This window comes from Balaenoptera borealis (genome assembly GCF_965194805.1).
Source record: "Balaenoptera borealis genome assembly, chromosome: 19".
In the NCBI taxonomy this organism is placed as follows: Eukaryota; Metazoa; Chordata; class Mammalia; order Artiodactyla; family Balaenopteridae; genus Balaenoptera; species Balaenoptera borealis.
Window position 1 is genome coordinate 57,218,295 of NC_138878.1, and position 13,513 is coordinate 57,231,807.

General features: G+C 55.5%; 2 protein-coding genes across 5 annotated transcripts; both read right to left on the bottom strand.

The window, feature by feature from the left end:
- Positions 1-192: 192 nt before the first annotated feature.
- Positions 193-2,101, bottom strand: B3GNT8 (UDP-GlcNAc:betaGal beta-1,3-N-acetylglucosaminyltransferase 8). Its single transcript, XM_082367555.1, has 2 exons — positions 1,998-2,101; positions 193-1,620 (listed from the first exon to the last, which is right to left on the bottom strand). The coding sequence occupies exon 2, from the start codon at positions 1,587-1,589 to the stop codon at positions 396-398; it is 1,194 nt and encodes a 397-aa protein (XP_082223681.1). The 5' UTR covers positions 1,590-1,620; positions 1,998-2,101; the 3' UTR covers positions 193-395.
- A 3,507-nt stretch (positions 2,102-5,608) lies between these two features.
- DMAC2 (distal membrane arm assembly component 2) lies at positions 5,609-11,296 on the bottom strand. 4 transcript variants are annotated; one of them, XR_014237570.1, is made up of 7 exons: positions 11,220-11,296; positions 9,870-10,066; positions 8,384-8,464; positions 7,477-7,610; positions 7,196-7,358; positions 6,598-6,829; positions 5,609-6,190 (listed from the first exon to the last, which is right to left on the bottom strand). XR_014237570.1 is itself a non-coding variant. In XM_082367565.1 (6 exons), exons 1-6 carry the CDS (start codon positions 11,235-11,237, stop codon positions 6,649-6,651), a joined length of 774 nt encoding a protein of 257 aa, XP_082223691.1. In that variant the 5' UTR covers positions 11,238-11,296; the 3' UTR covers positions 5,609-6,648. The 4 variants fall into 4 exon arrangements, 3 of the variants coding, with proteins under 3 accessions (XP_082223691.1, XP_082223690.1, XP_082223692.1); XM_082367565.1 differs by having other exon boundaries at positions 5,609-6,829; XM_082367564.1 differs by lacking the exon at positions 11,220-11,296 and adding an exon at positions 10,959-11,213 and having other exon boundaries at positions 5,609-6,829.
- Between the last annotated feature and the right edge of the window lie 2,217 nt (positions 11,297-13,513).

The window sequence follows — 13,513 nt, forward strand, 5'->3', positions numbered from 1 at the left end:
TCCGGAGATGGCCCCTTGTCTCCCATAGAACGGGGTCAAAGCTGGTGTCCAGCAAGGTGACCAGGAGGCCGTCGGAGCCGGCCTTGCCCAGTAAGGGTGGGGAGAGTGTCTGGTGTGAAGGTCAGGGTGCAGCTGAACTTTGCTCTGTAAACTACCTCAAGGCCCCGTAGACAGAGATGACGACTCCAGGCCTCAGAGTGGGGAGTGCATATTTTTCAAAAACTCAAAGACGGAAACAGTCTGTCGCCTTTTGGGGAGGCCCAGGGAGGGCTCAGGCAGCCTCCATTCCAGGACCCCCTTCCTCGCACCGAGGCCTAGAAAGAGAGGCTGAGCAAGGGGCTGGCGCCAAGGCCCAGGCCAGGTCTGCCCTCCCCGACCCTCCCCACCTCCGAGTCTCAGCACTGGAGCTGAGGGTCCCGCAGCTGTTTCCAGAGCCGGATGCTGTCCTGGGGGCTGAGGGGCCGCACCAGCAGCAGGTCACGGAGAGCACAGGGGTCAGCAGTGCGGTCTGCCGGCCAGGCCGTGAGGAAGCCTTTGTGGGTCCTGGGGGCCAGGCCCAGGGCTTGGAAGCACAGGCCGGTGTAGACATCGTCGAAGGGGAAGGGGGCCACGCGGGCCGCCGCCCGCAGCAGCCAGGGTGCCAAGCGGCCCGCGATGACGTAGCCGCCCCCACTTGCGTAGGCCGGGTAGCCGCCTTCAAAGAAGGACCCAGGCACGTAGAAGGGTCCCCCAGGCTTCCGGAGGGGCTTGGCCTGGGTGAAGACCTCACCCAGGTAGAGGCCACGGGCCGCGCTGGGCGGCAGGGCCTGCAGGTGGTCCAGAAGGGCGGGGGTGTGCACGAAGGCGTCATCCTGGCCTTGCAGGATGAAGCTCACGCCGGGGCAGTGGCGGCCCAGCCAGGCTAGCAGCAGCAGGTCCTTGAGCGTCTGGTTGAAGGGGACATCAAGGAAGTCCCAGAGCAGCAGGTCGCTGTGGTGGCGGCTCTCCCAGGCCACCAGGGAGCCTAGGTCAGGCCTCCCCTCGCCCGCTGGGGACCCCAGCAGGAAGAGCAGCCGGACCCCGGGAGCCGGCCGGCCCCACGTCTCCCTCACGGCCTGTCGTTCCGCAAAGCGCCCTGGTTCCGACTTGACAGCCAACAGCAGGTAGGGGACGTCGGGATCCTCGCAGCTGGCCACCTGGCCACCGCCGCCCCTGGGCAGCCAGCGTGGGAAGCTCCGGCAGGCTGCCGACAGCAGGAAGTGGCGGAGGTCCTCGGGGTAGGAGGCGAAGTCGGGGATCTCAGCCGCAGCGGCAGCTCCCCAAGCGCGGCAGTCCCCCGCCTCAGTGCTGTCCCCACCGGGCAGGGTCCCCAGCCGCCACTGCTGCTGGTTCCAGTAAGCCGAGGGCAGAGGGTCAGTCTGGCCCAGACGGGCCGAGAGGTTAGCCGGCAGGGTGGGCTCGGGGCTGGCTGGCGTGGGGCCTGGTGGGGTGCTGCGGGGTCCCGGGTAGGTCTTACCCAGCCGGGGCTCGGACGTCCACTCGATGTACACTTTGAGGCCCAGGAGTGTGAGCAGTGCTGACAGGCAGAGAAGGCACTTGGGGCAGCGCATGACCCGGCCCAGGAAGGGGCAGCTGCGGGAGCTGCGAAAGAGCCACAGAGGCCTTTTGGGGTGCAGGGACGGGCCCCCGGTCCCTGCCAAGCCCTCTAAGGCTTCTGTTAGTCTCAGATCCTACACCAGCCCTCCACCAACGACCCTGACTCTCCTCTCTTCCGGGACCTGCGAATCCCTGTTCCACTCGCATTCCAGCACCCTGTTCTTTCCACTCAGCCCAGCTCCTTCTACTTTCGTAGAAACCCGGGAGGCTACCTATCCCCCATCCCCACCCCAGAGACCAGGGACTCCGCCATTCAAACCTCCCTCTCCCCGCAGTTCATCCCCCTCACCAGGAGTCAGGATCACCGGGGTCACCTCCTCGCCCCACAGTCCCCACCCCAGGCACGGCTCCCTCCCCTTTACCTCTGGGTCCGGCTCCGGCCAGCTCCAGCGCCCGGGGCCTTGGGCCGGCCCTCTGCCCTCCTCCTCCTCTGGTGTCTCCAGCACTGTTGTTCTCCAGCCCAGCCCAGCCCAGCCCAGCCCAGCCGGTCTGCGGGAGGCTGGGAGGGCCCCAGGGGCCGGGAGGGACCGGGGCGGGGCTGAGGGAGGGGGAGGGGGGAGGAGGGCTGGAGGCAGACCTGAGGGTTGGGGCTCTGGCGTGTTGGGGCTGGTTTTCTGGTGAGACAGCGGGAAAGGTGCAGGGGTGGCTGCAGAGACCGGGAGCTGGCGGGCCGGGGAGGGGAGAACCCGGGGCCTGGGAGAGAGTCCGGGGGAGGGTGAGGCCGAGGGCCACTGGAGCTGGGGCTGGGAAGTGTCAGAATGGCCCAAGGGCAGGCAGAGTCCTAAAGTGGCCAGGCCGGAGGCCAGGGGCAGGGCCTGGCCGGGGGAGGAGGCGGGGTGGGGGGGGGGGTGACTGTGCTGAGAGGGCACGGGTGACCTTGCCAGAGGTGGGGGGGTGTGGCCCGGAGTCAGGGGTCAGGGTGGGGATGGGGAAGGGGGCTGGTGGGGAGGAGGGGATACAGGCCGAGACAGACATTACAGAGAATGAAGAGACAGCCAGGGAGACCCCAGGGGCAGGCAGGGAGGAGAGACAGGCGGCAGAGATTCAGGAAGGCCGAGAGGAGAGAGCTGCAAGAAGAGAGAGAGAGGACGGGAAGGTGGAGACAGCTGTCGAGAGATAAGGGAAGCCCTTGTGGGGGAGGGTGGAGAGATGTGCAGGGGCAGGTGGAGGGACGATGGGGTGGGAGCAGAGAGCAGGGAGTCTGCCAGCCGAGCCAGAGCCAGGCAGAGGCAGCTGGACCCAGAGAGCAGCCGGGGAGCAGCCGGAGAGGAGTGGATGGAAGGGGTGGGGGGAGGGGGAGCCAAGCCAGAGGGCAGTGAAGGGTGGGGGCACCAGGAGCCCTGGAGCTGAGCTGACCCCCGTGCCTCCTCCGTCCCTCCCTGGTCCCACACTCCTGCCCTGGGCCTGTCACGCCCTGAGGCCCTGGCTCTGCCTACAGCGGCATGGTGACTCCAGGGACACTCCCATCTGCCCACCCCCCCACCCCCCCGGGACCAGAGAGGGTGTCTGCCTGTGTTTCCGTTGCAGCCCTCCGGAGGTGTCTGCTGTTTGGGCTGCATCAGCTGTCTGGGGTGGCAGGCAGGTGGGGCTGCCTCATCCCAGACCTCCTGGAGCCTGGGCTGGGACGTAGGGCCCCCCAGTGAGCCCGGCCCGACCCCCCTTCACCCCACCCGGGTTGGGAACTGTCCACATCATCTCAGGAACCCTGTCTTTTGGACAGGGCAGCAGCAGTTGATTATCTGTCTAGCTGATTCCCTCTCCCCAGTATTGAATAATGGAGCCCATGGGACCAGATGGAGGAAGAGGGTACGGAGAAGGTGGGGAATACTGATGGAATAAAAGCCGGAGTGGGCTGGGGCAGGGCCCTGAGCAACCTTGGAAGGGGTCTTCAAGCCCTCTTCCCCCCAGGCCGGGGTGGGGCGGTCCAGGCCTCCTGACTCTTGGCTCATCTAGCTTCTCCCAGGGCGCGGAGGTTCCTCCACCGGGGGGCCGAGTTTCGGCTGCAGTGTGCATCAGTCTGTAAATGCTCCAGTCAGGAGAGAGAAACTGCTCAGCAGGCGGAAGAGGTAAAGTCGAATGTCGAGAATGACTAAAGAGGTGCCCTCTTGTGGAACGTGGTTGGGTGGGTGTGCAGGTTGAAAGCGGTGGACCCCATCTTCCTGTCTCCCCCAGCCTTTGAATCTCCCTCTCCAGATTATGCCAGGGCGGTTCTGGCTTCTCGCCTTAGTAACCGTAGGTCACTGTTGAGTCCAGATGCCAGTCAGCCAACTAAGAAAGCTGTCAGGACCTCCCCAGCTGCACTAGCTAACTTGTTATACCCAGAATCTCTAGTAAGTGCCCTCCTATTGGTGAACTTGGCCCCATGCAGTGTGAGATCCACTCTCACTGGCCTAACACCCTGAGAACCCACTCCTGTTCGGGTTCCCCAGGGTTGACTCTACATCTGTTTGCAAGTCTTGCCCTTCAGTGTAAGAGCTGTTCCCTTCTGGGTCATAGTGAGCACCTGTCCTCTGGAGCGTGCTGAGACTTGACCCTTGGCATTTGTGGGTCGAGTGGCAGCAGGGAATGCTTGTGATAAGTCTTGAGAAAAGCAGGTCTGCCTTTCAAGGCACCTGCCCCAGGGGAGGCCCTCACAGGGTTTTCGAGAGCAGGATCGCTGGTGGTCTCCTCACACTGGTAAGGGAGGCCCCCAGTGACTTGGGAGTTCGAGATCATCTGTTTCCTTTGGGTCCAACCAGATGACCCGATTCCAGATTTCTGGATCCCACTGTTTACCAGTCAGTGCCCTCACTTTCGTATGAGAAACTTGTCAAGACTGGGAATTCAACTGTCATAACTCAGCAACTCGAAAACCTAAATGTTGTGTTGTATTTTCAGCAGTATCTACAAGTAAGAACTTCGGGGGGCGGTGGGGGACTGTCATGGGAGCGTTCCAATTCTGAAGGGGTGACTTGAGCTGGGCACTCCTGGCAATCTGCCTAGCCCTATCTTTAGAACTGTCATTACTGCCACAGCATCAAGTGCAGCAGCCATAGGGCCTCCCAGGGCACAAGGCTTCACTTGGCACCTCATCACGACCCCAGGCGATAGCCTTTTCGTGCTGCGGTTGCATGTGTTGGATTTTTTTTTTTTTTTTTAATTTTTATTTTATATTGGAGTATAGTTGATTAACAATGTTGTGTTAGTTTCAGGTGTATAGCAAAGTGATTCATATACATGTATCTATTCTTTTTCAAATTCTTTTCCCATTTAGGTTATTACAGAACATGGAGCAGAGTTCCCTGTGTTATACATTAGGTCCTTGTTGGTTATCTATTTTATTTTTTATTTTTTTAAATGTTTTTGGCTGCACTACGCAGCTTGTGGGGTCTTAGTTCCTCAACCAGGGATTGAACCTGTGCCCTCAGCAGTGGAAGCACGGAGTCCTAACCACTGGACCACCAGGGAATTCCCTATCTTGATATTTTAAATATAGCAGTGTGTACATGTCAATCCCAAACTCCCAATCCATCCCTCCCCTCCACCCTTCCCCCTGGTAACCTTAAGCTTGGTTTTCTAAGTCTGTGAGTCTATTTCTGTTTTGTAAGTTCATTTGTATCATTTTTTTTTTTAGATTCTGTATATAAGTGATATCGTATGATGTTTTTCTCTGTCTGATTTAATTCACTTAGTATGGTAATCTCCAGGTCCATCCATGTTGCTGCAAATGGCATTATTTCATTCTTTTTGATGGCTAATATTCCATTGTATATATGTACATCTTCTTTATCCATTCATCTGTCGATGGACGTTTAGCCCATGGATTTCTAACGTCTCCTTTCCCACTGCCGAGGAGCTCAGCAATGCACTCAAGCCAAAGGCAGGATCAAATCAACCCCCAAATCCCACCTTTGTGTGTTTATCTCTGGGAACACTCCAAATGCCGGTGCTCTATCAGTTTGGATCCAGTCTGGAGAGAAGAAAAACCATACTGTAATTTGAACAGGGAAAGTTTAATATAGAGAATTAATGACTTTAACAGCAAAGTGAAATAAGGAGATTCATTGGTAAGGTGCCTTGGAATTTACTGGGAATCCACCTTCAGGGGTGTGGTGGAGAGGCATTCACAGGGAGGTGCCTCAGTGGAGGCTCTCTGTAGGACTGCCAGGTCAGGGGTGGGGGGTGCCGGGGAAGCTGCCGACCACCTGACGCTTCAGGAAGCAGGTGCGCTGCAGGGCCGCTGAGCTGGCACACCTGAGCACCGCCAGGAAGCAAAGGCCTTGCCTCTCTCAAGGAACGTCTCTCGAGCGCCCTCTACTGGCAAACCTTATCAGGCCACTTAGCAAAGGAAAAATATTTCAAAGGCCCAGATCAGTTTTCACAGAGCAAACAAGAAAGCTGAATTTGGAGCTGAGTCAGTAACTCAATAAGCGAGAACGTGTGGGGCTTGGGGTGCTCCCAGCATTTAGTGGGTGTGAGCCAGGGATGTTGCAGCCTGCAGTGAGCTTGAGTCGTCCCACACAGGGAAGAACCATCCCTATAAAATGGCCGTTGCACCTTCTGTATCAGTCAGGTCCTGGCGGGAAACAACACACTCAAGTGAGATAATCCGACAAGAGTCCTCTGACAAAAGTCAAGAGAAGTTTCTTGACACAGAGGTGGGCACGCTATGGGGGCACCGCAAGGGAGAGTGCAGCTCCCTGGGGCTACTTGCAGCCAGAAGCCCTTACCTCCCCCAGGCCTGAAGAGGCAGGAGAAGGGGTTCCCGGAACTGGGAAGGAGAGAAGTGTGTGCAAAGGGCTGCCTGACAGGCTGACAGGAGCTGAGCTTCAACCCAGGGTGCAGCCAGCCAGAGCACCCCTGCGGGAGGGGACAAACCACCTCACTCTCCTTGCCTCTGACCTGCCAGCGCCTCTGATCCTAGCCCGACCCCCCGAGTTGAGTGAACCCAGCTGAAAGCTAGAAGAAAAATGAGCTGTTAACCTCTCAGCACAGCCTGGATGAGGCCCAGCTCGACATGGATGGGGCCAAAGGCTAGGCAGGGATGGGGCTGCTGGCCGTGTCCCGGGGCTGCTCCTCTGGCCCCAGCTTGAGGCCCTGGGCCCAGTCAGCCCCCAGAACCTCACAGTCGGGCAGCATCTCCTCCACCAAGATCTGAGTGAGGCCTGGGTTGGACACGGCAGGAAGGTCAGAGATATCCAGTCTGCGGAGGTTCCTGAGGAGGCAAGATTGGGGCGGGGGGGTGCGGCGAGGACACGCATGAGGATGGCGTCTGTGGGAGCGAGTGTATGGGGGGTGTACCCAGCCCCACTTTAACCCCTAGCTTTCTAATAAAAATCTTTGTTCAACTACGTGAGATCTGGCTCCTACTGTTCTGCAACAGTGTAAATTTCTTGGGGTCTCATTAAAACAAAAAAGGAAGGCAGGCTAGGAGTCCTCCCATCCTCCTAGAGGCTCCCTGCGCCACTCATCTGTGCTGACCCACCGCAAACGCTCTGGGTCCACCGTGAAGGCAGGGATGTGGGAAGTGCCCAAGAGCGCCCCTCCCTGGCTGGGGGCCCAGCCTAGGCTGAGGTCTCACTGGAGGTGGTGGAGGCAGGCGAGGCCCCGTTCAGAGATTCGGGGGCAGCCGGCCAGCGAGAGCTCTCGTAGCGAGTCGGCTAGCTGGTGGAGGCGGCCGAGACACCAGTCATCCACGTGGGGACAGCACCGCAGCGACAGGGACTGGAGCTCCCTCAGGGCCACTGCGGGGGGAGAGGGCAGCCGGCACCGAGGGCCCTGCTGGAGCCACCGCGAAAGGGAACGCGCACAGCCTTGCCCACCTCCCCCCATCTCCGCCCCTCCCCGCCACACCCTACTCACAGAGGTTGTCCAGGCCTTGGTAGTTGATGGCACAGCCGCTGGCGTCAACAGCCTCTACAGGCACCTCCCGGAGCTTCCAGAGCTCACCAGAGAGGCCACGCCCATTTGGCCGCATCCACTCCTTGTCCTGAAACCTGGAAGGGGAGAGAGGGAGTGTCAGCAGGGTCCCCCAGGCCACCAACCTCTTGAGAACACTCCCAGCCCCCTAATAAAAGAACATGGCACACTCACTACACACCAGGCCCTGCACTAAGGGCTTTACGTGTCTGGTCTCACTGGATTCCCTGACAACCCCATCAAAGATGGAACGTCTGGCCAATTTTACATACCTAGAAGTTGAGGGTCGAAGAGGTTACTGATAACAGAGAAAAGAGCTATAAGACAAGAATCCTTGTAGGTGGGCAAAAGTTGAGGTGTTTTCAGACAGGTACATCATTTCTAAGGAAGGTGCTGGAGGAAGTACTCAAACCAAGTGAAAATTTTACTTGGAACCAAGATGAGGGACAGATGAAGCCTACATGAATTGTTTTCAAAAAAGAAGGAAAGTAAAGGGGAAAAACAAAGGGAGGAGGAGGAAGGCAAGAAAAAGGAGGGGAAAGGAGGAAGGAAAAGACGCACTAACGCTGACTGAGCACACGTGCTAAGCCAGCCTGTGACCTGTGACAAGTGTCCAGATTGCAAAATATCTTTGAATCTTTACAGCGCACCTTGTAGGTTAGACACAACTACCATCCCATTTTACAGATGACAAAACTGAAGCTCAGGAACAAGTCCCCAGCCACACAGCCAGGAGGGGGCAGAGACCAGGGCGCGCACGGAAGCCTGTCTGACTGACTGAAGAGCCCGGGGCTTAGAGAGCCGCTCTCCCGCCTCCCCCAACCCCATTCTGACACCTTTGCCATCATACTTGACTGCGCCTCCCTGCTTCAGGATGAAAGAGGCACCTGCGACGTAGGGGCCATATCGCTCCTTGATGTAGGTGAAGGACCTGCCGGGAGAACAGTAGCCGAGGGTGAGCCTTGGGAACCCCACACCCCTCGCCAGGCCCCAGAGCTGCTGAGAGGGTCAGAGTCCACAGCACAGGACAGACTGGCAGGCAGGCGGGCAGACAAAGACTGCAAATATTCCCTGAGGGCCTACGAAGTGCTGGGCTGGGCGCGGTGGTAATCCAAAGGCAGATAATCGTCCCTGCCCTTGTGAAGTTATTTCACTGGGGAAACAGCTAACCGGGAAGTAAATACAAATTGCAGAGTATCAATTCAGTGATGAAATTAACGCCAAGGGACTGACCAGGAGTGGCTTGAGTCAGGGGTAGGGATAGAGGAGGCTAATTTAATTTGGGTGTTAAGAAATGCTTCTCGGAAGAGGTGACACTTGAGCAGAGATTTGAGTGTGGGAAGGAATGCAGAGGTCAAGGTAAGAATCTGCCAGGCTAAGGGAACAGCTAGTGCAAAGGCTCAGGGGCTTGAATTACGATGGTTGAACAAATAGCCATAAGGACACCATGCTGGCGGGGGTGAGGGGTGTCCCTGGTAGGGGTCTCAGAGCTCAGTAGGGGCCGGGTTTTCAGCCTTAGAGTTTGGCTTTTATTCTAGTTGCAGTTGGAAACCATTTGAGGGTTGTTTTTTTTTTTAAGATTTTTTTTTTTTGATGTGGACCATTTTAAAAGTCTTTATTGTATTGGTTATAATAATGCTTCTGTTTCATGTTTTGGTCTTTTGGCCACGAGGCATGAGGGATCTTAGATCCACGACCAGGGATTGAACCTGCACCCCCTGTATTGGAAGGCAAAGTCTTAACCACTGGATTGCCAGGGAAGGCCCCATTTGAGGGTACAAAGTAGTAATGTTATCTGTTTCCTCTGGCTGCTGTGTAGACTAAAATAGGGGGCAAAAGGTGACCCGTTAGGAGACGACTGCAGTAATCCAACCATAAAATGAAAGGGCTCAGACCAGGCTATAAACAGCGAGGAGGTGACCATCGGTCAAATTTGGGATATTCTGGTATTTTACTGATGGACTGGATGTGGTATGAGGGAAGGGATGCAAAGAGAGGCATCAGCGATTCCTTAGAATGTGGTCTGAACAACCGGGTAAGCAATGGTGCCGTTGACTGGGATGGAGAAGGCTTGGGGGTGAGAAGACTTTTTAAGGGGGAAACCAAGGGTTAGCCATGTTAGGTCTGAAGTGCCAGCTAGACCTCCAAGAAGAGATGGTGGGCATTGGGTTCCGTCTATGAGCCGGAGGGCTTGGGAAGTGTGTGGGCTGGAGACGAAGATGCAAGTGGGCAAGGCTGGCACTGGAAGCCCCAGGGCTGCCTGGAGTGGCAAGGGCAGGGTGGGCACTGACTGGGGAGGCCTGAACAGCAGGGTCGTGCAGGCCAGGGGTTCTCACCGATTTTTCTGGAGCACCTTCAACACCTGCTTCTGGAGCAGGTACCCCCTCACAGCCTCCACATCATAGAAGCGGTCAGCCAGGAACTGGAGCAGCGCCCTCCCCTTCCTCTGACTGCCCTCCGGGTCCACTGCCCTGCTCAGGCCACGGATGCCGCTGGTACCCCCGTTCCATACTGGAGCCACCAGGCGAAGGGACTGGGGAGAAGGAGAGGGGAGGAGAGGCTGAGCCTGGCGCCTCCTGCGAGACACACAGCCCCCTGCTTCTGCTCCCACATCTCCCCTCCTCAGTGCTTCCCTGCTCACTTAACTCTCCTCTCAGAACTTCCAATTCTTTCGGATCCGTAAAATTTCCCCATGTCTCCCCCAAGTTGTTCCCCTTAATCAACCTTAAATTCTCTTTGATTTGGCCAAACGGTCTTGGTTTTCCTAAATTCTCCCCCTAATTTCCCCCTAAGCCCTCACTTTCTCTCAAAACCTCTATTATCTGAACTCTTAATGTCCCACAAATTCTCCCCTTAATTTTATCCAAATCCCACCAGAGACTTCCTGAATAACGCATTCCTTTCCCCCAAATATAACCTTAATTTCTCTCCAAACCACCCTTAACTTATCTCTTAAAGCTCCCAAACTCTTCCTTCAATTTCCCCTCCAAAGTTTTCTCTTAGTCTGCCTCAGTTTCTCTCTTTGCTTTAACCAAATTCTCCCGATAATTTTGCCCAAATCCTTATTTTCCCTTAAAATTCCTCTTAAGTTCCCAACCTCTTACTTTAAATTTTCCTAGGTCCATTCCTTGATTTTGCCCAATTCCTTCTAAATTCTCTCCACAATATGGCAAATCCTCCCCTTAATTTCCCCTAGGTCCTTCCCTTGGAATTCCCAAATTCACCTCTTGGATCCTGCCCCCACCCCCCATCATCCCTTTGATTTTCCATCAAAATTTCTAACTCTCCCATGAGTTTCCCTCACCTTCGGTTCTCTACCCTTGCACCTCAAATCCCAGTTTCTTTGCCAACCCCTCCCAAACCCTCATCCCTTGCAGGTCCCACTCTCGCCAGCCCCTCCGCTCCAGACGCTCGCAGTCGGATACCTCCCTCTGATTGGCTGGGCGCGCTTTCTCGGCCCGCACGCGCTGCTTCCCCATTGGTTGCCACTGGTTTCTCTCCTCCGCGGCCTGTGAGCCTCACCGATCCTTCCCGGCCCCCGACGGCCAGACGTCTCCGCGCCCAGCTCGAGGCCTAGCGGGAGAGGCCCCCTGCTCCCCCTCGCTACTTGTTCCCTGGGCGCCGAAAGAGGCCCTGAAAGCAGAGCGGACACTAATTGGGGGGCTCCAGAAGCTTCGTTCACTTACCGCCCTGGGGGCCGCCATCTCGCTAGGATTACGTAACCGGAAGGGGCTGGTCTTTTCTTATCTAACCCACCCGGTTCAGGGTTGGGCGCCTTTTCTTATGGCCCCGCCCCCTCCATTTTCCAGCCCTCCTCTTAAAGGAGCACACACTTATTACTCTAACCGGGTTTAGGGATCGCTTGGAGCTTCTTCTGCCATGGGCCTTAAAATGGGACTCGGCAGCCTTTCCCTAGGAGAGCGTGGGCAGTTCTTCCTGTTGGAATACCGTCCTTCCCTCCGACTGCACTCATAGTCCGCCTGAGGTTCCCTTTTCTTCTGCCTCTAACTTGCTACCTCCTTAGAACAGGGAATGATGCGTAGAGAAACTGTCCGCCTCTTCTTTAAAGCAGGGTCAGGGAAGGGAAGCGTCGAGTAGATGGTGAGGTTAGACCTCAGGGTAAACGACAGAGGTGAGATCTCAAGACTAGTATTGTGATGTGTTGGCAATTTCAGTTTGGAGTTCCAGGCTACATCTTAGTGTGAAAATTCAATATGAAGTCTTGCGGGTAGAATTACTCATTCATTCCCTCTACAAATATTTACCGAGTCCCTACCACGTGGCAGGCACTGTTCCGGGTAGTGAGGTTGCCATGGGACCAAGACTCTTTCTCAGGGAGTCGACATTCCAGGCAGGGAGAGGATGGATAAGAAACACATGAATAAGCAAGTTAATTTCAGACAGTGTTTGATAAGAGACAAATAAAAACAGGCAATATAATAGGGAGTGACGGGGGCACAGGGCCATCAGCAAAGACCTCTGTGAAGTGGTGACATTTAAGTGGAGGTGAAGGATAACAAGGAAACAGCCATTCACAGATCTGGGGGAAAAGTGTTTCAGGCAGAGAGGTACAGCCAGTGCAAAGGCCCAGAGGTGGGACCAGCTTGCAGGGAGAGAGGTGGGAGACTGGGTCAGAGAGGTGAGCAAGAAACTGTACTTTATTCCATTCGCCGGGACATGCCACGATCTGATTTACATTTTCTAAAGATCATTTCTGCCGGGTGGAGAACAGACCTTAGAGAGCAAGGGGGGAAGCACGGAGCCAGCAAAGAGGCTACTGCAATCGTCCAGACAAGAGATGAATGGGGGCAGCAGCAGGGACTGGGCAACGGAAGTGCTAAGTGCTCAGATTATGAGTCTGTTTTGAAGACAGAGCCAATAGCTCGAGAAACTAAAAGGATAGCGATGCCATTTTTGGAGAGGGGGAAACTGGGAAAGTAGCAGGTATGGAAGGGTAGGTGTGGTAGGCTGAATAGTTCCCCCGCCCCCCAAATGTCCACATCCTGATTCCCGGAACCCGTGAATATGTTACGTTGTATGGTAAAGGGAAGATGTGATTAAGAATCTTGAGATGGGGAGATTATCCTGGATAATCCCGACGGGCCCAATGTAATCACAAGAGTTCTATTTTTTTTCTTTATAAATGTATTTTTATTTATTTATTTATTTTTGGCTGCGTTGGGTCTTCGTTGCTGCACGCGGGCTTTCTCTAGTTGCAGCGAGCAGGGGCTACTCTTCGTTGAGGTGCACGATGAGCTTCTCATTGCGGTTGTTTCTCTTTGATGCGAAGCACGGGCTCTAGGTGCGCGGGCTTCAGTAGCTGTGGCTCACGGACTTTGTTGCTCCGCGGCATGTGGGATCTCCCCAGACCAAGGCTCGAACCAATGTCCCCTGCATTGGCAGGCGGATTCTTAACCACTGCGCCACCAGGGAAGTCCCAAGAGTTCTATTTTACTTTTTATTTTTTATTTTTATTTTTTGGCCATGCTGCGCAGCATGTGGGAATCTTAGTTCCCCGACCAGGGATCGAACCTGTGCCCACTGAGGTGGAAGTGTGGAGTCTTAACCAGTGGACTGCCAGGGAAGTCTCACAAGAGTCTTATTTATTTATATATTTATTTATTTATTTTAAAATATTTATTTATTTATTTGTCTGTCCCAGGTCTTAGTTGCAGCATTCAGGAACTTTAGTTGTGGCATGCAAACTCTTAGTTGCCTCATGTGGGATTTTAGTTCCCCGACCTGGGATCGAACCCTGGGCCCCCTGCGCTGGGAGTGCAGTGTCTTAGCCACTGAACTTCCAGGGAAGTCCCAGAGTCCTATTTAGATGGAGGCAGGAAAGTCAGTAAGTAGAGGATGTGATGACAGGTGCAAGAGGTTGGAATGATGCAGGGAGGGGCGTATGAGCCAATGAATGCAGGTGGCTTCTGGAAACTGGGAAAGGCTAGGAAATGGATTCTCCCCTACAGCCTCCAGAAGG